The sequence below is a fragment of the Conger conger genome, chromosome 2, assembly GCF_963514075.1.
Source record: "Conger conger chromosome 2, fConCon1.1, whole genome shotgun sequence".
In the NCBI taxonomy this organism is placed as follows: domain Eukaryota; kingdom Metazoa; phylum Chordata; class Actinopteri; order Anguilliformes; family Congridae; genus Conger; species Conger conger.
In genome coordinates this window covers 60,562,265-60,584,271 of record NC_083761.1, presented here as the reverse complement: position 1 = coordinate 60,584,271, position 22,007 = coordinate 60,562,265, and the positions used below count along the sequence as shown (strand labels likewise).

Here is a 22,007-nt window from a genome sequence, read left to right as displayed (position 1 = left end):
GAAAGATTGAAAGAATTAATTGAAAAGTATGATATACAGATAGCTTGAAGAGAAATATGGGATTTACAAAACAATGAAAGCTTGAGCACTAAATTGAGCAGCCATTCTTTTTTTGCTTTTTAAATTTGACTTTAACTGACAGGAGTATTGAGTAGCTTATACTATGATCAAATATTTAGTCTGTAGTCATAATAACTCAATGATATACCCATGTATAACAAATGTACGACATATGTTTTTGTCGTTTCAACATTAACCATTCCTACCAGAAATGGTTTTGGCACATCCGAAAACGCTTGACAAAAGTGAAACATTTTCTGCGACACTGCATTTGTAGAGTTGTACACAAAAGGTTAACTAAAATTGAATTTGTTGCAGTTTTTCTATTCTGAACCCGATCCTTCATTCCATTTAGTCCTGAAAATGCGTCAAGCTTAAGTGCTGCAGGTTAGCAGGTAAAAGTTTTCATTATAATTTTGAATATTTGAACTATACAACAGAATTATGTTCCCGAGCAGTAGGCTGAAAACACTACTGAAGCAAAGATATTATAAGGTGCATTCTTCACAAAAATTCATTATAAGAGTTAGGTTGTATGTAATTTTCAGGTCACATACTAGATAATACTCTAAAACCAATTATCATTTTCAAGTTTTTATACAAAAAAAAAAAACTTGAATTGTTTTACCCAAGGAAAAGAAAAGGTATGCATTATTATCCATGAGATGGCAGTATTAATACCACTTCAAACATTAAATTATCTGCCACTTGTGCAATTTGCATTAATTACCATTTGTGATAATGTTGAATAATGTGAAAATGTGATTGCTTCTCATTAATCAAATTCTGTAACTTGAAACTAGAAAGAGAAAGGCTGTCTGGATTTTAATATCCAGCTAAATGCCATGCTGAATTCTACTCCTTACAAGTCAATCAAAACATGGCTCTGTCATCCCTTATAGTACCCTTTGTCTTGTCCAAGAGATATGAGATTCTTGTTCTCCACAACAGCAAAGGCGCCTTGCTGGAACAGTGATTTATGGTCTCCGTGTCAGATCCTAGGTTCAATGGCCCTAAGATCAGTCATTCTTCATCCGTGGCACAACACCGCCCCCCATTGGCAAGGCCGTGGGACAACACGACATTTTCTCAATTAAGGGTTTTAGCATTTTTATTATCTCAACATAATCAAATCTTGACATAATTTAAGATTTACCCAGGCCCCACCACTCCCCTCCCCTCCCCTCCCTCCCGCTAGTCCCATTAGCTCAGACCGTCACTCAATCATTCCAGTAGAGGAAGTGCCACTGGCTACTCTAATTCTCACCACCTTCATGAGCAACTGCAAAAGCAAAATCATTTTTTACAGCTGCACGACAGACACGTTAATCACGTAAAATAAAATACCCCATTAATTTTGCGAGGGGGAAAAAAAGGTAAAGGTAGGTGTGGGCTCCGTCCACAAACATTGTGACATGCAGGGTTCTGCAAGGTGAGTGAACTGAACCGCGGAGCTCCAGGACACAGGCGAATTCGCACGCACAAACTCCCCCTGCTGGTGGGAGTGTAGAGCGACATCAACACGCAAGGAAACAGTCTCCTCACTCTAGATAGGTCACAATCGCATCTAAAGACTCAATGTCAATAAATAAGTCTCTCGAATTTGCATCATACCACATCTGTAATGCAAAATTAATAACTTCCATGATTGTTTGTGATCATTTCCATTCCTGTCGTTTACTTTAAATGCTCCATTTCATCTAACCAAATCCACATATAGACACACACACATAGACACACAGCCACCCCACTATCCCACAGTGCCCACCCCATAACCTAGAGACAATGCCATACACAGGAACAGAAACTCCAGTCCTCGTTGTCTCTCTGCACCACTTGACGCTTTTTAAAAAGGGCTCAGATATCAAGTAATAAAAAAAGCATTAGAAAAGCCTCATATTGGCAGTATGGATTCTTCAGAGAGCGTAGGGGGCGCTCTTCTGAAATGAGAGGCACAGCGTACAGGAGCGAGCGTGTTGCAGAGCGTGTTGCCACAGTCCCGCCCGGGCACCATTCCTGCCCCGGCGTCGAATCCAAGCTGACAATATCAGTCCCATCAGTCCGCCTGCCTGTGAGGTAATGAGAGAGCGTCTGCCGGGCGGGACCCAGGGGCCCCCGTGCGGTCCCCGGGCCCGCTCAGATGCGCCGGGTCTTCTGCCTCTTGGCCTGCCGCTTGGCGTCGTCCAGGGCGGCGGGGTCCCCACCCGCCTGCGCCAGCCCCCGGACTCCCTGCACGCGGTTCACCAGCTGCAGCAGGAGGGGGATGACCTGCAACACAGCAGCAGCACCACGCCCATGACGCTCACTGAGTGACAACCAAGAGCCAAGACCAAACAAAACCAGCATTTCAACACAGGGACAAGGCACAGCAGCAAACGTGGTTAAACCGCAACCCTTAAAGGCCTACACGCAACATGTTTTTCAGCTTTTCATATCATCCTGGAGCTTTCGATTTGTTTTGCCCACGGATCCAAGTAAAACAATCGCTGTTTTGGTATAAGTATGCATGTTTTAGGGTTATTTCTTAGGGTTATTATTCCGAGCTGTTTGTAAAATTATTTCCACACATGACATGATGTATGTTTTTGCATGATTATCAGACAACGTTGCTAAATGTTAACAGAGCGCTGACCACAGGAGGCGAAGGGGGGCAGGGTTAAAAACATATATCAGTGTTCTGTTTTGTGAGCGTTTTAGATACTAAAACCAGGCATCTAAAACAAGAATGCTGATAACCGTGGGCATGTAAGACAAAGGAAAGGTAAACCCAGGATGTGAAGGAGCGCAGGACTCACTGTACCTTCTCGTGGTTGTAAGCAGCCAGCAGCAGGAGCAGAGTGAGGGGCAGAGCGATGTATGAGCCCTGAGCCACGTCCTGGTCAGGCACTTTGCGCTGAGAAACACAAAAAACATCCAGTGAGCAGCAGTTCTGGGGGCAGAAACACACTGAGGACAGAGGAGAAGAGCCAGACTGGTCGAAACTAACAGGAAGGTGACCATAACGCAAATAACCATGCATTACAAAAGTGGTATACAGAAGAGCATCTCTGAACACACAACATGTCAAACCTCTAAGTGGATAGGCTACAGCAGCAGAAGACTTAATAAGTCTATAAAAGAAGTCTAATGAATACCCAAAAAAGTGCTCACTGAGTGTATACTTAAACAAAACAAAAAAGCAGGTGTAGTTTGCTTTGTATGTGGCATAGATACAACAACAGAGGCAAGAAACTGGTGTTGCATGGGAAATGCATAGATTGTATTTGAAATATGTTTTGCATCTAAATGGGGTCAACATCAACTATGATCCATTATTTCCATTATGAATATCAGTTACAACATAGATCCATTTTTTGTTTGACAGTTCATCACATACACTATATAAATTACTAAAGTCTGCCCCATCACCATTAAATTCTGAAATTAAAAAGTTTTTTATGGGCACAGTAAAAGCATTTGTTAATTACATTTCCATTTCTGCCCTGGAGCCAATCATAAAAAGTGAAACTGAATTTGGTTTTATCCACCCGAATCGGCGAGCGCAGTGATATCGAGTACTCACGGCGGGGTTAAAGGTGAGGGTGACGTGTTTGTGGTACCCCGTGGCGGTGAAGGAGACCTGGGGCAGAGAGAAGTCATACTGCGTGCGGGACAGGGTGGAATCCAGCATCAGCACGTAGCTCTGCAGAGAGGGGAGAGGAGTCACAGGAGTCACAGCCACGCAGAGTCAAAGCCCAGAGGGGCTCTCACTGCAGAGGAGCGCATCATCGATCCTCTGACCACAGCATTTACAGGCACATTTGTGACATTTGTTTTAGAAACTACTCTAAAGTAAGCTTGCGTTTTGACTGATGACCGGGGACAAGCCAGCTAACCTCCAAACAATGCTCGTTACTTTTAAAAGCTTAAAAACTACATTTTTACTTGGCATTGTAGATTGACATGTAGATTATGAAAGCCATGATGTTGTTCTACAAAAATAAGATGAAATCCTAAAACAGCCAAAAACGTGAGAAACTGGCCATCACAACTTCCGACTGATTATGATCGAGCGAGTCTACAGACTGCCTTTTATTCTGCAGCACACTAAAATAAAATCACACTCAACATTCAAAAGGGAGCCAAACAGCCTCACGTTTCCTGTCACAAAAAGTGAACAAAAAAAATGCTTCTTATGTACCCGTGGGCCACAAAATCTCCGGTAGTTCAAACTGTCACCTCCCAAAGAGAGAACAGCATTTCATTCCCCAAATTCTGCCCAGTCTAGCCCCTAAATGAGCGAGACGCCCCCTTTCTGGAGCGAAGAGAGAACGTACCAGGCCGTCACGCAGCAGAGGGGTGAAGTGGAAGAAGAGGGACTGGCCCAGGGACACCGTGTTGATGGGGTTGTCCAGGTTATCGCTCTTATACAGCTTCACCTGCGCTCCAAGGAGTACCAGAGTTCACGTCATTTCCCCACAGATGTGATTATACCAGGTCAAAACAGATGGCCATTCCTCAACGCAATGTATTCAATATACCGCATCAGGAAATGCAGTAGCGCTCAGTGTAACTTAGGAGCTGTTGTGTCCTCCAACATGGCGCCTGTACATTACCCATAAGTCAGCAGTCGGTGGTCAGATGTGATGAGTTTGTGGTCAACAGCACAGACTGATTTTAGGGTTCAGTTCTTTACAAACAATCAGGCTATACATTAATCGAGCGGAGCTCAATACACAATCGTTCTAAACCTTGTGCATCTCTGAGATGGCAATCTAGGACTAAGGCGCTATATATATATATATATATATATATATATATATATACTGTTTTATTTGCATGGATATAAATGAATTGACTCAATATGTGCTTAGTACAGTGTGTGCTCCTACATGAAGAGGTCTAATGAAAGCTAGTGTGCAGCTTGTGGCCAGTCGGTTCACTTAGTGGGTGGAAGTGGGTTACGGGAGCCACTGGATTATTTTTCAGCGGTTCTGCGTGACTGACAGGCAGAGCTAGCATATGAAATAAGAGAGTCCTACCCAGAGAGTGGGAAGGTGCTCTGGGGAGGTAATGACGTTTCCGCTCAGGTCGAACTGATTGATCTGCCTGAAGGCGATAATGTTCACGCCTTCGATGTCACTGTTCCGCACCTGCGAAACCAGAACCAAAGCCACAGTTCAGCACCGTAGCAGTCCGCAGTGAACACAGCCGAATGGAAAGCAGCCAGAAATTTAACAGAAGCGCTTACCTCTACAGATCGGTGCTGGGGCAGGGCCCGCTCTATGTGGTCGTTACCTTCTGCTCTCAGCTGGACCAGATATAAACACCCAGGCTATGAAAGATACAGAGGGTGGCTATAAACGTAACACCAGGGTGAAACGGAAAACCCTACACCACAAGCTTTTTTTTTTTCCATAATGTTGCGGCCTTGTCATGGCACGGTTACAACATTGACAAAACATTCAATTAAAATTGTGAGAACATTTTGTGCTGGCTAGTCGAGGCAAAGTTGAACACATGCCTAAACTATTATTCCAGTAATTAAAGTTTACAGTGCTATGAAATAACAATCCAATTATTTTTTATCTTGCTCAATTTGAGTGAGACGTTTAACCGAGCTGTGAGGATGTCCTCGAAAACATCCCCTGGCCCTGCGGTTCCTTCTCTTCATTTATGAGATCAGCCGCCCATGCAGCGTGTCTGTGACCCGGTGCACTCCAGGTTAAAGGTCGTGTGGTGTTGACCTGTGGAAAATGTGCTGTTTTTGGTGGTGGGGCTCACCAGCAGCCCACGCAGTCTGAAGCGGCCCTCCTCGTCAGTCACAGTGTCCTCACTGTACAGGCTGCACTCCCCCTGCCCCACCGCCTCCACCGACACGCCCTGCTCCGCATCGCCGCTCAGAGACAGCACCGCACCGTAGCAACTGCAGGGAGAGGGGCCGCACTGAGAGGCCTGCAATACGCTGCTCTCATTCACCTACACCACACCACACCTCTCATACACCTACACCACACCACACCACCCTCATTCACCTACACCACATCCCTCTCATTCACCTACACCACACCTCTCTCATTCACCTACACCACACCGCTCTCATTCACCTACACCACACCTCTCTCACTCACCTACACCACACCTCTCTCTCACTCACCTACACCACACCTCTCATACACCTACACCACACCACACCACCCTCATTCACCTACACCACATCCCTCTCATTCACCTACACCACACCTCTCTCATTCACCTACACCACACCGCTCTCATTCACCTACACCACACCTCTCTCACTCACCTACACCACACCTCTCTCTCACTCACCTACACCACACCTCTCTCATTCACCTACACCACACCGCACTCTCATTCACCTACACCACACCGCTCTCATTCACCTACACCACACCGCTCTCATTCACCTACACCACACCTCTCTCTCACTCACCTACACCACACCTCTCTCACTCACCTACACCACACCTCTCTCTCACTCACCTACACCACACCTCTCTCATTCACCTACACCACACCTCTCTCTCATTCACCTACACCACACCACTCTCATTCACCTACACCACACCTCTCTCTCACTCACCTACACCACACCTCTCTCTCATTCACCTACACCACACCGCTCTCATTCACCTACACCACACCGCACTCTCATTCACCTACACCACACCGCTCTCATTCACCTACACCACACCTCTCTCTCACTCACCTACAACACCTCTCTCTCATTCACCTACACCACTCTCTCATTCACCTACACCACACCGATCTCATTCACCTACAAGACAGAATTTTTAGAGTTATTTAGCTGACTTTTATCCCCCTGGAGGAAGGAGGGTTAAGGGCTTTGTTCAAAACCCCAACAGCTACATGAGGCTAAGAACATTAAAGAGGTGCAAGAATCCAACGGTTCTTCACGAGAGCAAGTCTCTGTGGTCCTGACTGTACCTATATGCGGTCCTGACCGTACATGCATGTGGTCCTGACCGTACCTGTAAGCGGCCATGACCGTACCTGTATGCGGTCTTGGCCGTACCGGTATGTGGTCCTGACCGTACCTGAATTCGGTCCTGACCGTACCTGTATGCGGTCTTGACCGTACCTGTATGCGGTCCTGACCGTACTGGTATGCGGCCCTGACCGAACCTGAATTCGGTCCTGACCGTACCTGCATGCGGTCGTGACCATACCTGTATGCAGTCTTGACCATACCTGTATGCGGTCTTGTAGCCGGTGATGGCGATGCTGAGGGTCTGGCCTTCTTCAACCTCAATCATCTGAGACGCGGGCTCAAAGCGGAACTCCTTCATCATGGGCTTGAAGTAGTACTGACCAGGACTCTGAACAACAAGATGTTACAGCTCAGATGAGGAGACCTAAAGCGTGCTAAATGTACATAAGAGTCTGTATGAACTCGGCCAGGGCACAGAAGGGCCAGAGAGATTTGGAGACTGCAGATGAGTGCTGAACGGGATGTACCAGGTTGTTGAATGTGAGCAGGCCGGTCTCCTGGGTGAGCAGGTTAGAGCGGAACTGTCCCCCGCTGAGAGAGAGCAGGACCCCAGAGAGAGCCTGACCATCTTCTGCCTTTATCTAACAGAAACCAACAGAACAGAGCCATTACTGCACCGTAACTCAATCAAAACAAGACGCTTCTACACATACTCCAACAGACAAGGGACACTTTTGGAAGGGATCATCTAAGGCAGTAGTTTCACTGAGGGCTGTGCATATCTAAGTTTGTTTTGTTATTTGTCAGATTTTTCCATTTTTCTCCCAATTTGGTAGCCAATTGTACTCCATCTAATCTAATTAGTGTTAGCTGGGGGGGACACCCTATCAAATGACTCATTCAGTCATAGGTATTTAACTGCATTAAAGTGCAGAATATAAGCAACAGTTGTCATTAAGACAACACAAATAACACATTTTACTTTATATACATTATGTGAAAACCTACAGCCCTAATTCAGCAAATATTCAAAATAATTATATGATCAAGAGGCTGGAATAAAATCGAGCATACACACAGCCCTCCATGGCACTGAGTTTGAGACCACTGGTCCACAGCCTATAAGGACGCCATCATCCCCCAAAGTAACCACACTGTAAGAATATGTGAACACATTTTCTCCTATGAATTATTAAGGCCTTTGTGAGTCCTTTTGTACTTTCTGCAGTGATACTCGTACTTAAAGAAACTTGAAGCAGATCCAGAAAACCTCAGCGACTGCAGACGCACCACTTCTGTTCCAAAGCCCTTTGACACGTCTGAAAAGCCATGGCAGTATATTGTGACAGTTTTCTCCTCCCAGTGTACCTCAAAGGTGACTCCTGCCAAAGCGAAGGCCTTGAAATCTCCCTGAGTGCCCTCCACCGGCGTCAGCACGAAGCCCTCTTTACTGGCACTGATGTCATACTGCAGGTCACTGTGCAGCGGTCCCACGCTGGGAGAGGAGAGCAAAAGGACAGTTATTCTTTTTATTATTTCTTCTCTCCTCAATGATGTTCTATACAACCATCTTTGTTTTATTCTTTATCCTATGTGTCTTCTCCTGATTTCCCTGTAAAGTCACCATGGGTGTCTTAAAAGGCGCTGTGTAAATAAAATGTATTTGTGTAATTATTATTACTACTACATGTTGGCATTTACACACATCGGGATTGTGCAACTCTAGGATCTACAATTATCAGCTTTCACTTTCAAGAATGTATGAATTATGATAAATCGTTGATCTAATTTGGCTCACAGAGAAAGGACAACACCGTAGTCCATTTAAAGGCAGAGGCTGTGGTACCTGTATGCTCCGTTCTCATTGGTGGCCACAGTAATGAGGGGCGTGGCTGCTCCTCTCTCACTGATGGATATCTCCACACCCTCCAGTTCAGGGGACACCTGCCCTTCCAGGAAGAGCCCCGCCCGCCCAGCGATGTCCACCAGCCGCCCCGGGCATCCGTCTGTCAAGAGGGGCCACAACAGAGATGAGCAAAGCACATCTCAACCAATCAGACCCCCAGATCCAGTCACATGACACAGGAGCTCCTACCTCCAGTGATGGTGGCCTCCACTTCAGGGGGGTAGAAGAGGAGCTCCTTGGAAGAGGGAGTCACAGTGACCTTCTCCCCAGCCCTGAGGACAGAGAGACAGGAAGACAGGAAAGCAATGCAATGAAATTAAGCACTGTATCAAACATTTTCTCATTGAAAATACAGAATAACCAAAGCACTCGTGCTGCCTGCCAAAACCCTGTTTTAATAACAGTAAGAAAAAAAAGTGGCAACACTACAATAACATTACAGGAAATGTGGCATGAACTAACAAGAGTTAGTTACCAAGTAGTTAATTTGTCCAGCTTTGTTAATGTATTCATACACCAATAATTAATGTTAACAACAACATTAGTTAACGCCAATTCATGCACCTTTTGTAAAGTGTGACCAACTAGCCCCTGCAGTGTGGTCCTAATGAGTTTTTGTGGCATCACTGGAGGTGGCTGATTTACTGAGGGGGCAGGGGTGCAGTACCTGGCCCAGTAGGAGAACTCGTAGTGGAAGGGCCCCAGCAGCTCTTCTGCTCTCTCCAGCACCGGGGGGCTCTCCCTGCCCTCCTCCTCCCCCCGCCGCTCCCTCTCCTGCCTGCGCAGCTCGATCTCCTGCAGCTGCTGCTCCTGCCGCTGCTCCTCCTGCGACCGGAGCGGCCCCAGGACCAGGGCCGGTTCGCTCTCGATGGAGGACCTGAAGGAGACCGTGAATCAACCTTTAACCACAGCTCTCCCAAAGTTACAAAGTTTTATCGTGTTCACAGCATGATGAATCTGATTACACAGCCGGAGTATATAGGCTCCAACTCTTCAGTCGTCTAGTATCTTCAAGCATCTAGCATCTAGGATTTGCATTTCAAATTTCACTTCTACTGAAGCCTAGCAAATATACAAGTAAATATAGATTCATAACAGCTTTCATATTTGATAGCAGAGGACATAGATAGGACAACACATACCTGAGCATGGATTTAAAAAATGCATATCTACTTTATGTGATCACGTACTCCCCACTGGTCATGCCTGATTTACAGTAATGAAGCAATACGACATTTGAAAAGGAGCTGCTGGCAGAGCGGCACTGAAAGTGTTTTTGCTTCTTCCTCCAAGTGCTGCTGATACAACTGATAGCTTGTTATCTAGTTTGCCAATCAATGCTGCCATCTTGACTGCAGTGATTCACTTACTCTTGGCATTTACCGCTGATATAGAAAATGAAAGCTCCAACAGAATATTTAAGGTTGTGGAGCTTTTGGCTGTCTTCAGTAATATCTATAAATAGGCGTCCACTGGTGAGAAATGGAAAAATGTTAACGTATTACCTGTACTGACTGCTACACAGTCAGTCGGATGATACTGTAATGAAGTGCACAGCAAGACCAGCAGTCTCAGATTAGGCTGGTTATTTATTAATGTGTATTCACGTTCAGTTGTGCTTGGTACAGATGAGCGAGCGGTAGTCTTTGCACCATGCACTCAAATGCACCGCGTCCATTGGAAATAAAACAAAATGCTTCCCCAATTTCCCTAATTCTCAGAGAAAAATGCCCGACATTTCACTCTCTCCTGCAGGGTATGCAAATGTGGAAAACTTTTATGAAAGAAGTGAAAGCCAAACGTCTTTCACATTGTTTATTTTGGGTATAAACGCTAAGAATCTTTTGTCATCCTCGGCTGTTGAGAGAATCTTTTTGTCCGGAAATAAAATGTGAAATGTATGTGAATTATGTCAAAAGTAGTTTCTTACCGATTTATTCTCTGTAATTGGGTGAACACCCCAAAGCAACTTCACACTAAATACATTTTTACTCACCTCACAACCTGCGAAACCTCTGTTGAAATTACACTGCACGTTATTGTTAGCGTGTTTGCTTTGTCAGTATTCTAAATTTAAAAACAGCTTGTTTAACTTCGAATACGTACTTACTTTCTTCTCCACTATGAAAGTTAACCAGTCGATAAAGCTGTTGAAAACCTCTCTCTCTCTCTCTCACTGAAGTCACATGACAGAGCATCCATGTTCTGACAGGATATTTCAATCTCCCCTGCGTGATTGGCCACTCACTTGATGGTGACAGTGACATCCAGGATCTTGTCAGTGGTGATGAGTCCGGTCATGTGATGCCTGACTGCAGTCAGGGTGAGGATGCTTGGGGCGGAGCTAAAAGAGACACACTGAGTTCTCAGAGGTCCTCACAGTCTGCACTACGACACCGACAAGTCACACTGCTTCAACCAGTATTCTCATTAAACACAAAAGAGACATGCCAACGAGACAGTTCAATGCATAGATTACAAATAATACTTACGTGTCATAGGTGTAGTAGTCTTGCTCAAATTGGTGGCAGGATCGTGGAGTCACTTTGTACACACCTACCGAGATGTAGAGCCATTAGTCAAACGGTCATATTCAAGCTGTGAAACGGAGTGCAGGGGAGGGGGTTCGTACCAGGTTTTGAGAGGCAGAAGCGGTTCACACCCTTGGAGAGGTTGTAAATTCCCACATTCTCAGGCATGCTGTCGTCTTGGAAGAATTCCTGTCAGGGACGAGGAGCCAAACCGTTCACTCCGAGCTCCCACACGCGCCAGCGAATACAGAGTTTGGGGGAGCAGGGCATTGTGGGTGCTGACCAGAGTGATGGCATGGGAGAGGGAGCAGGGCATTGTGGGTACTGACCAGAGTGATGGCGTGGGAGAGGGAGCAGCGCAGCATGTAGCCCGTCTGTCTGAACTCCACAGTAAGCACGTCTGCGTCCAACACCTCCACTTCCACTGACTTGTTCTTCCAGCACCATTCCTCATGAGAGATGCTCACTGGCAGAGACAGACCCAGACAGCTCAAACACAAAAGTGCAATTTACCTACGTTCAGTTCCGCAACCTAAATTGTTAAGGTTAAAATTATGCGTATATTTTAAGAACCCGCATCTCACCTTTGTACTTTCCAGGAAGGACGTTGTCGAAAGAGAAGGTGAGAGACTCGGCCTTCTCCAGGAGCTGCGCGCTGCGCCTCTCTCCCTGTCGATTGACGGACTGCAGGGTCACGGTCAGGTCACCACAGGCCACTGGAGGATGTAAAGGGGTCAGGCGGTTAAGATGGGGCTTAAGCAGAACGCACTCGCCCATCTCCTCGGGCGTCACCAGTACAGAACGTCAGCGTGCCCTGAAACGTACCCAAGCAGGTGACCTTTCCCGACACGGAGGCCATGAACTGCGTGAAGTGCACGTCGGACAGAGGCCGATCGACCAGAGACACGTCCAGAGACTGAGGCTGCAGAGCCAGACCGGCCTTCACTTCTGCTTCTGGGATAGAGACCTGCGCAAAGGCCGAGCCGTGAGAAGAGCCAGACGTGTTTACAAGATGGCGAATGTTAGATAACGTTCCCTAACATATTCAGACTTATTTATGTTCGCAATGAACAATAGCAAACAATAGCTAACATTCTTTTTTTTAAAGTAGTGCACGTTAGGTAATGTTCAACATATTCAAACTTTTGTTCGCCATGAACGATAGTTAACGATAGCTAACAGTCTGAACAGGAAGTGCACGGCAAACAATAGTAGCTTCCGATGAAGACAAAGAGAGAACAAGTCAGTTGACAATCATTTGGCTGTCATAATTCACTGCAGTTCATGAGTACTGGGTACACTCATAAAATATCTATCATGTCAGGACCACTATCAGTGAAGACCTCCAATATCATGGAAGCCCAAGCAAAAATGACCCTCTGTTTAGTTCATTCTTGGTGACAAGTGGTGAACGTTTGCCTTGTTGAACGCACGTCAGGCCTTCAACATTAACAAGGAACAAAGTAAAGGAGGATTTAAGCAATACCTGGATGCTGTAGTCTCCAGGCCTGGCCTGGAAGCAGAAGGCCCCCTGGGGGTCGGAGTCAGTAGTGCGGCCGACGGCCTTGTCCAGCCCGTGAGGCGTGAGGGTGACCCGGTACCGGCCCTGCTGCTTCATGCCCTCAGGCAGCCGCGTGATGGAGATCTGACCGCACACGCTGAACCTGGACCACAGCAAGCATACCTCTCATACCTTTACCCCCCCCAATGTAAACGCGCTGAAGAGACGTGCACTTTATAGCTTTAGCTGTGCTCACCCGGCTGTGATGATGTCAGGCAGCTGAGGCGTGTTGGGGGCGATCTTCACAGTGATGGGCTCAAAGAACATGAGCTCCTTCTGCGTGCGGATGGTGTAGGTGCCAGCGGTCATGTTCTCCAGACGGAAAGAGCCATCCTCTTTAGTCAGGACTGAAAAAACAGATGCAGCACTTTTAGCAGAACGTAACCTAGGACCTTGTCACAAAGGTAGTATCTGAATGACGCCTGGCTCAGACTAGGGAGTCACCCAAGCGTACGGACAGTAGGTTGGAGTGGACGCGTAGAATAAGGCGTTTTGCCGCTCACCCTTGATCTGGTTGTTGAGGGTTACCGTGGCGTCGGGCACGCCGTCCCCCTCAGGACTGTTGAGTACCCGGCCGGTCACGGAGAAGCCCATCACACGAAAGATAGGCTGGGAGAGAGGAACAGAGAGTACAGGACACACTCAAGCCAACTTTGTTTACAGAGGAAAAGAACAGCATCTTCACCACACTGTAAAAAAAAAAAAAAAGTCTTAACAAGCATTTTAACCTTGCAATAAGACTTCTCTTCTCACAAGTAGAAAATATTAGCTTGTTTTAAGTTAATGTTTCTTTGACAAGTGAAATTTCTTTATTCCATTGTCAAATCTTGAAGAGTCAAACAGTCTTAACCTATTGGCAATATTTTTGTCTTTAGTGAAAAGGTAAAAGAAATATGATTCTTAAATCTCAATATAAGACTGAAATCCTTTTTTTTTTCTTTTTGCTGTGAAAAGTTGTATGCTGTTAAAATGAGACGCATAAAAAATTTTTTATGACCCATTACACACAATTGTACATCATCAGACATAATACATTCTAACTTTACATGGTCTTAAGACAAGATAAAGGTATCAATGGAGAGGGAAAAACTAATACTGCACAACCTCTGGGCAGCAATGGAGAAGGCGGAATCAGCCTTAGTTTTTAAACATGATCTTGGGATGCACAGAAACAATGTGTCATCCAGAGCTGACACACCACCTCAGAGTCTGTACCGTTTCACCATTATAACCACACACTGTAACAAACAGAAAGGGTTCAACTTCATTCACAAATAATACCAAACCCACACAGCGCTTACCACAAACCATAAGCTAGCAAAACTTACTTCCAGTTTTAAGCTGTTGTGCTCCACCTTGAACTCCATCCGTGATGGAGCAACATCGAAGGTGATTCTCTCTCCCCGGTAGAAAGGTATCTGGAAGTGAGGTCAAATGAAGTGAAATTGAGACAATAATACAACACTGCAGACACATATACACAATAACTGGAGAATACACATCATTATTAAGAATAGCTTGACAAATCAATTATTAAATTAAGACTGGTACAGTGAATAGCCTTCTCAGAATTGGAACAGCTGGACCACAGCACAGGTTGGTGAAGATCACTGGAGCATGTGTGGTACAGGGTGCTAATGGAAACGGCCATCTCACCACTGTGTACTCCCCACTGGCCAGAGAAGGGAAGGTGAAGGTGCCATCTTCCCGGGACAGCACGCTGCACAGGTAGGCCAGGGAGTCTTCTACCGACAGAGAGCCCTCCACAGGGGCCGTGCTGCAACCGGTGATGTCCTGGAACAGGTGGAGATCAAACGCAGGTCACAACACTGCCACAGGAAACCATTCACATGCACCCCACTGTACCCACACCTGGTTTCTCAGTAGCGTTGCATATCATGAAATACATAGCCGTCTGTGAAACGCCTTACACAGATAAAGCGTAGCAGTCGTTTCCGAGATGCAAGACCTCCTGCCCACCCCCATCAGAAAGAACCCGTACCTCTTGGTTGACGGTGGCAGAGAACAGCAGAAAAGTGACCTCCTTCATCGGATCTCCATCGCTGCGCACCTCCCCGGACACATCGTAGCCTCCCACCACCAGGGGCACTGCAGCAGGGGCGTTGGAGTTGAACACATGCACGGTCGTGGAGCTCTGTATTGAGACGGAACAAACGTCTTCTGTCAACTCTCATCAACATAAAAAAGCCATGTGTGCCATGATGAGTGTAACCTTCAAGCTCTTAAATAATAAAGAAATAATCATTTCCTATTTAGCCATTTTACCCAAAGCGGCTTACAGTTGATCACACTGAGCAGCGTACAACCCGCCCAGGAGCAATTGGGGGTTAAAGGCCTTACTGTGGATCTTACTGTGGTCACATCAGGGCTTGAACCCTACCGGGTCCCAGTCCTGTACCTTAGCCACCCTTATGATGCTTGCCAGGCAGCCTTTTAAGATCTTTACAGCAGCACAAAAAAACTGTAAATCAAGTGACCGCCATACTCATCATACATGCATAATAGTATCTGTGAAATATTAAGAATGAAGACCCTTGCTTTGTGACAATGTAACAAGTAATATTTAGACTGAACAGCAGCTAGGAGACTTAAGTGTAGAAACACTCACCTTCTCCAGAGTCCAGGATGCATGGGCTGCAGTGATATCATAATTTCCAGGCAGCACTTTAAAGAAGGTGTACCTGTCAGAAGACGTGGAATATGCAAACAATCAATGATACATTAATCACAACATACATTATGCAAACACAAAATACTAAGTACATTATGCAAACACAAAGTACAAAATACATTATGCAAACAATTCCCTTAATCCAAGTGAAAATGGCATGGAAAGCCACTCAAAATGTAAATACTAGGAGTAGGACATATGGATATTTTATAACAGGGACACGTCATTTAGCACATATAGGCTCATCATTAAATATGATCCATTTCTAGCTGGAGTGACTGGAAGCATGTATGTGGGTGTGCTCTGTGAGGCACTCACTTTCCCCCGGGCTGAGTGAGCACCGTCTGCAGGCTGGCTTCAGCTCCAGCTCTGCGCAGGTTCACCTCCACCCCGGCCGGGCCCAGCAGCTGGCCCTTACTCAGCACCTGAACCCAGAGCAACAATGAGCCCAGAGCAACAATGAGCCCAGAGCAACAATGAGCCCAGAGCAACGATGAGCCCAGAGCAACAATGAGCCCAGAGCAACAATGAGCCCAGAGCAACAATGAGCCCAGAGCAACAATGAGCCCAGAGCAACAATGAGCCCAGAGCAACAATGAGCCCAGAGCAACGATGAGCCCAGAGCAACGATGAGCCCAGAGCAACGATGAGCCCAGAGCAACGATGAGCCCAGAGCAACAATGAGCCCAGCGGAAAATAACTCCCCTCAGGTCCAGTCATCTCAACGACATTTTGTTCCTCTCACCTGTCCTAACACAGAGAAGCCTGTGAATACGAAGTTAATGTCCTCTCCTTTGGTGCAGATGTCAGTCTGTCCATCCACACGGAGATCTACGCTGGTTGGCTCTGAAAACAGGCAGATGGTGTGCGTGTTATATAGCGAGTAGGGCAATAAAGGAAAACAAAACATTTACGAACAGACGGAGCGACCTACCAAAACTCCATCCCAGTGGTGGCTCAATCTTCAGGATAAAATCTCCCTATAAATACAGACATGACAAAATTAGTACATGAGAGTTGGGAATAGTTATTGTTACGGATCGAACCTCAATCCACAACATCAGGGGATGCGTAACAGTTATGGTGCAATTAACACATATTTTCCCATTACATATAACCCTGCATGCCCTTACCTTGTCATAGAGAGGGATCATAAAATAGCCATTGATTGGAGCGCAGTCTGTCTGGTACTTCAGGGAGCCTTGTTTTGTATATAATTTGATCTGTTGGGAAACCAAAATAAAGACAATCAATTCACCAGCAGTTTATTTGTCGAACAAGTACTGGTGCCAACATAAACTCGTTAAAAAAAAGACAAATCTTGTAACAACGCATCTCTCAGACCAGCTGTCAAGGCTAGCAACTTAAAGCAGCCCCTCAATAATCCTATTATAGCTATGCGTGGTCCCTGCTACTGTGTCAGCACACAGAGGTTTAAGGTAGGAAAAGTAGCTAGGAAAAACTCAATCAACAACCCTATGTGTCGCTTACGTAAATATATTTTAAATATCCTCCATCACCATGGATTTGGCCGGGTTAGTTTGCCAGCAAGTTGAGGCAAGCTAAGCTAGCTATGATAAGTCAGCAATTTCGTTTCTTCTTTATGGTGATTATATCATGCAGGATTCGATTATGTACAAGTTCACTAACGCTAGCCAGCTTGAAGCCAATGAGACAATTAGTTAGCTAACGTTATTTCACGTTAACTTCATACATTTCGCAAGCGGGCGAATTCGAAATTAGAATCTCGATGTAGGTTTTATTCCAGAGATTTTGTTTGACACGTTTAATGCAACGCGTTTAAGCAACGCATTTGATAAACAAGCAAATTAAACAGCTGCTTCATTCAAACTGTTTAGCCGTAGCCAGAGGATCAGGAATTCTATCAGCAAATCCACTCCCAACCCCGGGCCAACTTCTCACCTCGATTAGAGAGTAATTGATTTCGACCTCCGACTTCACGAATCCCCCGCAGCCCACAACGATATCATCTGCTCTAACGGCGGTAAAATGGGAAGTTACTAAGCCAAGAAAAATCCACAATACGTACATGTCGGCTAATTTATTATGAAATACACTAGCCCCGACTTAGTAATATTCCCGTTTCTCCTCCTTGCTGTCAAACCGTAAAGGCACGCTGCTGCCGGTTCCGGTCGTGAACGTCTCGAGATTCATGGGAGTTTCCTTTGGGCAAGAACCAATCTAGCAGTTTCATTGGACGCGACATCTGCTGGTGAGGCGGTAACATCGCACACTTTTCATTGCATGTACATTTATTTTTTAGATAGCTGCTGTAGCCTATCCATTTAGAGGTTTGACGCTGTGTGTGTTCAGAGATGCTCTGCTGCATACCACTGTTGTGCGCTTATTATGTGTGCTTATTTGCGTTACTGCCACCTTCCTGTCAGCTTCGACCTCTCTCATTAACAACACGTTTTTTGCAGAACTGCTGCTCACTGGATGTTTTTTGTTTTTCACACCATTCTATGCATACTCTAGAGACTCTTGTGCATGAAATTCCAGGAGATCAGCAGTTTCTGAGATACTCAAACCACCCTGTCTGGCACCAATAATCATTCAACTGTCAAAGTCACTTAGATCACAATTCTTCCCCATTCTGACATTTGGTCTGAACAGCTGAATCTCTTGACCACAACTGTATGCTTTTATGCATTTAGTTTGATTGACTGATTAAATATGTGCATTAAAAAACTGGTGTCCAGGTCTACCTAATAAATTGCTCATTGAGTGTATGTCTACATCTGAAATTAACAGCCTACATTTACAAGCAAAAACAACAATTATAAAGCATACACCATTTGTAAATACATCCTTCCTAAAATAAGTGTTTCAAATAGTCTCCATGACAGCAAGTTCTGCCTGGAGAAGGTGGGACTTTCATTGTGCACTGCCTGGATACCAAATGCACACTAAAGAGCTTGCCTACATACAATGTTTACCAGAGTCAGAGCAGGAAAGACTACAAATGTCTTCGAATGATGTCATCTGTTTAGTTGCCAAAAAACTGTGAGTATAAAAGCTAAATACTATACAGAAACTAAATAAAATGATATGCAGTAGAGATCTAAAATAACAAATACCAGTAGCCACCTTCATTTTTTTTATTATGTTTTTTTTTTTTTTTTTGCTGAGGTTGGCTACATATATTATTTGTTAAATGGATTTCAAAGCTGGAGTGACAAAAAAATGATTTTATGTTGAAAATGCATCAACAGTGTAGTGGAGACACACCAAAGAACTACTGACTATGGAACAAGATAAATACTGTATAAATTAATAAAGAACTCCTATATCAAATATGTATGACTTTTCCTCTGTTGTCTTTTACTATGCAACAGCACAGATCTTTTTGATGACAATCATTTTTTTTCCAAAACAACAAAAAGACAAAAGAGGGAAGTTGTATGCATTTGCAGTGGGAATTGGTTATTCATTAGAAATGCATGAGTAATCACTGCTATGAAACAAAGGTTCAGAATTTAAGAATTACACCTGTTGCTTATTATTTAGAAATGTATTTACAACTTAGTGATATAACGCAGGACCGTCTCTCATTTGCCACAGCTTTACTATCAACTGTTGTGCGTTTCAACAGAAATCATTATGTGGAAATGGGAAGGAAGGAAGATGGCTTTGACCCATCACCTAAGGTGGGTCATTACCCCCTCAGTATTATGCTAGTGTGTGAGAGGATTATTGATATGTGAATTGTCTGCTGTGATGCTTTCACAATAATGTAATGTGTTCTACAGCACTATAGCTTTCCCTTTGAAGTGCTGGGAAAGTGTATGAGTATGAAATGTAACTTTAGTGAAGAGGAGCTTAGAAGGGTTGTGCAATGGGAAAGGCATGGGGTTAAATCTGAGAACAGGTTGAACACAAGAGCCAAGTTAAAAAAAGCGTGGCAACAGTAAATATTGTGTGTTGCACTGAAAATCATTTAACACATGTATCACTGCATGTTGCACTTTTTTTATTCTCCAGAAGTATACCATTTCAGGCAACAACAATGCAAACTACTTCAGCACATCTTGCAAGTACAGGTAATGTTGGTCAGTACCTTAAAGCAAAGAAATAACATGTAATACAGTATACAATGCCTATTCCACACCTCTAATTCCAGAGCTGCTGATCATTTGTCAGAATCCTTGGAAAGACGGCGTAGAGTACCTGCTCCTTATATCACTAATGGAGAACTCATGCGACTAGTGTCATCAGCCTCAAGGCTTGTAGAGGCTGCGGTAAGAAATTGTATTCCTAATAGTAATAGTTATAAGGTTAATATAATAGTTGAAGTTTTTATGTGAAATATTGTGCTGTTGTGAATGTGCTATGGACATTATTGCGGTCCCAACGACCAACTAAGTTTACACAATATTAATAGAAATGCATAGGAGAAAATAGCAAACAAGAGTACTGTTAAAGAGTGTGACTGTTAGGCTACAGTGTGCTGTTTTCATGAAACATCAGTCAATTGGCAATTTCTCAAGGTTTTTCTGGCTGGGAAAAAAAGTTCCTCCCAGTATCTATTTTGTAAAAGTTAATGATTTATGAACACAATAAAACAGCAATGTGTACTGCATCATGACTGAATGATATTTGATATCTTTAATGATCACAGTTCTCTCCCTTTTCATAAAAGGCCGTTAATTCTTTGGCTGGTAGACTGGCTGCACTTCCCAGAGCAAATACCAGACAGGACAATGTTTGTGGGAGGGTAAGTATCTTTTTCCAGTCATCTCTGCTCCATTATGCTATAATGGAATGCCTACTTGGGCTTGCCCATTTTGTTTTGAATATATACAGGGGATATTGTGCAAGTCACGCAACCTATTCTGTTAGTCAGCATTCTTCTCATTACTCTTGTACTGTTTGAGCTATTTGCTCATGTATACCCACAACTAAGTCCATGGCAACATGGCACCAATAGGATTGTAGCCAACAACTTACGGAATGGTGTTAAGCATTTCTGTCTGTCCCACTTTGCAGCATGAATAATTTATTCATGAGAACATTAAAAACATTATTGTACCTCTGCAGTCAATCTATGCAGTGCCAAGGATTCAGTCTGTGACATCATTAACACATTATTGGCTTCTTTTCCAGAGAGAGAGAGATATGTTCTTACCACCAATCCAGGTCCAAGGAGGTGAGACCTATACATCTGATTCTTTTAAATAAAACATAAAATAAAAACATCAAGAAGATATCCTTTTGCTCTTGTGGGCACTGGCTATCTGCTCATAATGAAAAATTACAAAACCAAACCTTCTGTGCTGCAGGTTACATTTATCCATAACTCAAGGGACAATTAATAGACCAGTCACTTACTGTTAGGCTAAATGTAAAACGTTTTGCAAATCCAAATCTTGCGCATTGGCCACAGGAAACGCCTATGCAATTATTCTCATTATTTATCACCCGTTGCTGACAGAGCAAGGACATGGACAAAGGCTGATTCATGATAACACTAGATTATTCATCTGCTGCCCAAAAACCTCTAGCTTTACATTGCACAACCTGCAAAAGCCTTTTGAAAATAATATAACACATATACCCTATAGCTTCACAGTTTGCAATTTGCTCTGCTTGCTTTCCAGATACAAAGAGAAAGTCCCAATGTCGGAGACGGGTAGAGGGCAGGGGCGGAGGAACCAGGAAGAGAAGCAAGCAGCTCCTTAGGTGCAACAGCCCTGATGTCAGAGCCGGCAGAGCGGACCGACCCTGTGTCACAGCCGTCAGGAAAGGGAGAGAAAAGTCAGGAGGGACAGGGAGCAGAGGGAGGGAAGGAGGAGAAGAAGAGGGCAGTCATGTGAGAACAGACACACCGACCCACGCAGAGTCCTGCAGGATATGTCGAGAACCATGCACAGAGAAGCTCAGCCACACAGACGGCTACGTGGCTAATAGCAAAGACTTGGGCGGCGAAGATGACAGGGCTTGCATTCCAGAGGAAGAGGGGGCTGCAGCAGACACAGCTGAAAGCAGCGCTGCCCTTAGTCTGCAGAGCCAGGCGAACGGGGCGGGGACACCCTGCCTTCTGAGGACATGCCTGGCCTTGTCTGGAGACACAGGCAGCCTCAGCGACCGCTCTGACCCCGGGGGGGAACAGAAGGATGGAGAGAGCACCTCACCTGGGGATGCTGAAGAGCAGACGGCTGAGTCAAGGGTGCCCACGCTGGAAACTGTGTAAAATGTCAAAATCCTCAGTGGAGGCTTGAAAGCTGCCAGCCCGTGAGGTGGGAAATCACCGTCTGAATCTCACCAATGACCTTGGCCATCGT

General features: G+C 44.9%; 1 protein-coding gene across 1 annotated transcript; it reads right to left on the bottom strand.

Annotated features, from left to right (window-relative positions):
- Positions 1 to 1,256: 1,256 nt before the first annotated feature.
- nomo (nodal modulator) lies at positions 1,257 to 17,865 on the bottom strand. The gene is made up of 31 exons (XM_061229843.1): positions 17,626 to 17,865; positions 16,836 to 16,925; positions 16,637 to 16,682; positions 16,448 to 16,548; positions 16,021 to 16,127; positions 15,640 to 15,712; positions 15,013 to 15,165; positions 14,667 to 14,804; positions 14,339 to 14,428; positions 13,514 to 13,619; positions 13,207 to 13,357; positions 12,936 to 13,113; positions 12,275 to 12,416; positions 12,034 to 12,165; positions 11,779 to 11,915; positions 11,551 to 11,638; positions 11,411 to 11,474; positions 11,167 to 11,262; positions 9,586 to 9,795; positions 9,108 to 9,190; positions 8,859 to 9,018; positions 8,381 to 8,507; positions 7,540 to 7,653; positions 7,273 to 7,400; positions 5,824 to 5,965; positions 5,291 to 5,374; positions 5,082 to 5,192; positions 4,377 to 4,478; positions 3,623 to 3,742; positions 2,861 to 2,953; positions 1,257 to 2,328 (listed from the first exon to the last, which is right to left on the bottom strand). The coding sequence occupies exons 1-31, from the start codon at positions 17,752 to 17,754 to the stop codon at positions 2,197 to 2,199; spliced, it is 3,627 nt and encodes a 1,208-aa protein (XP_061085827.1). The 5' UTR covers positions 17,755 to 17,865; the 3' UTR covers positions 1,257 to 2,196.
- Positions 17,866 to 22,007: the final 4,142 nt, after the last annotated feature.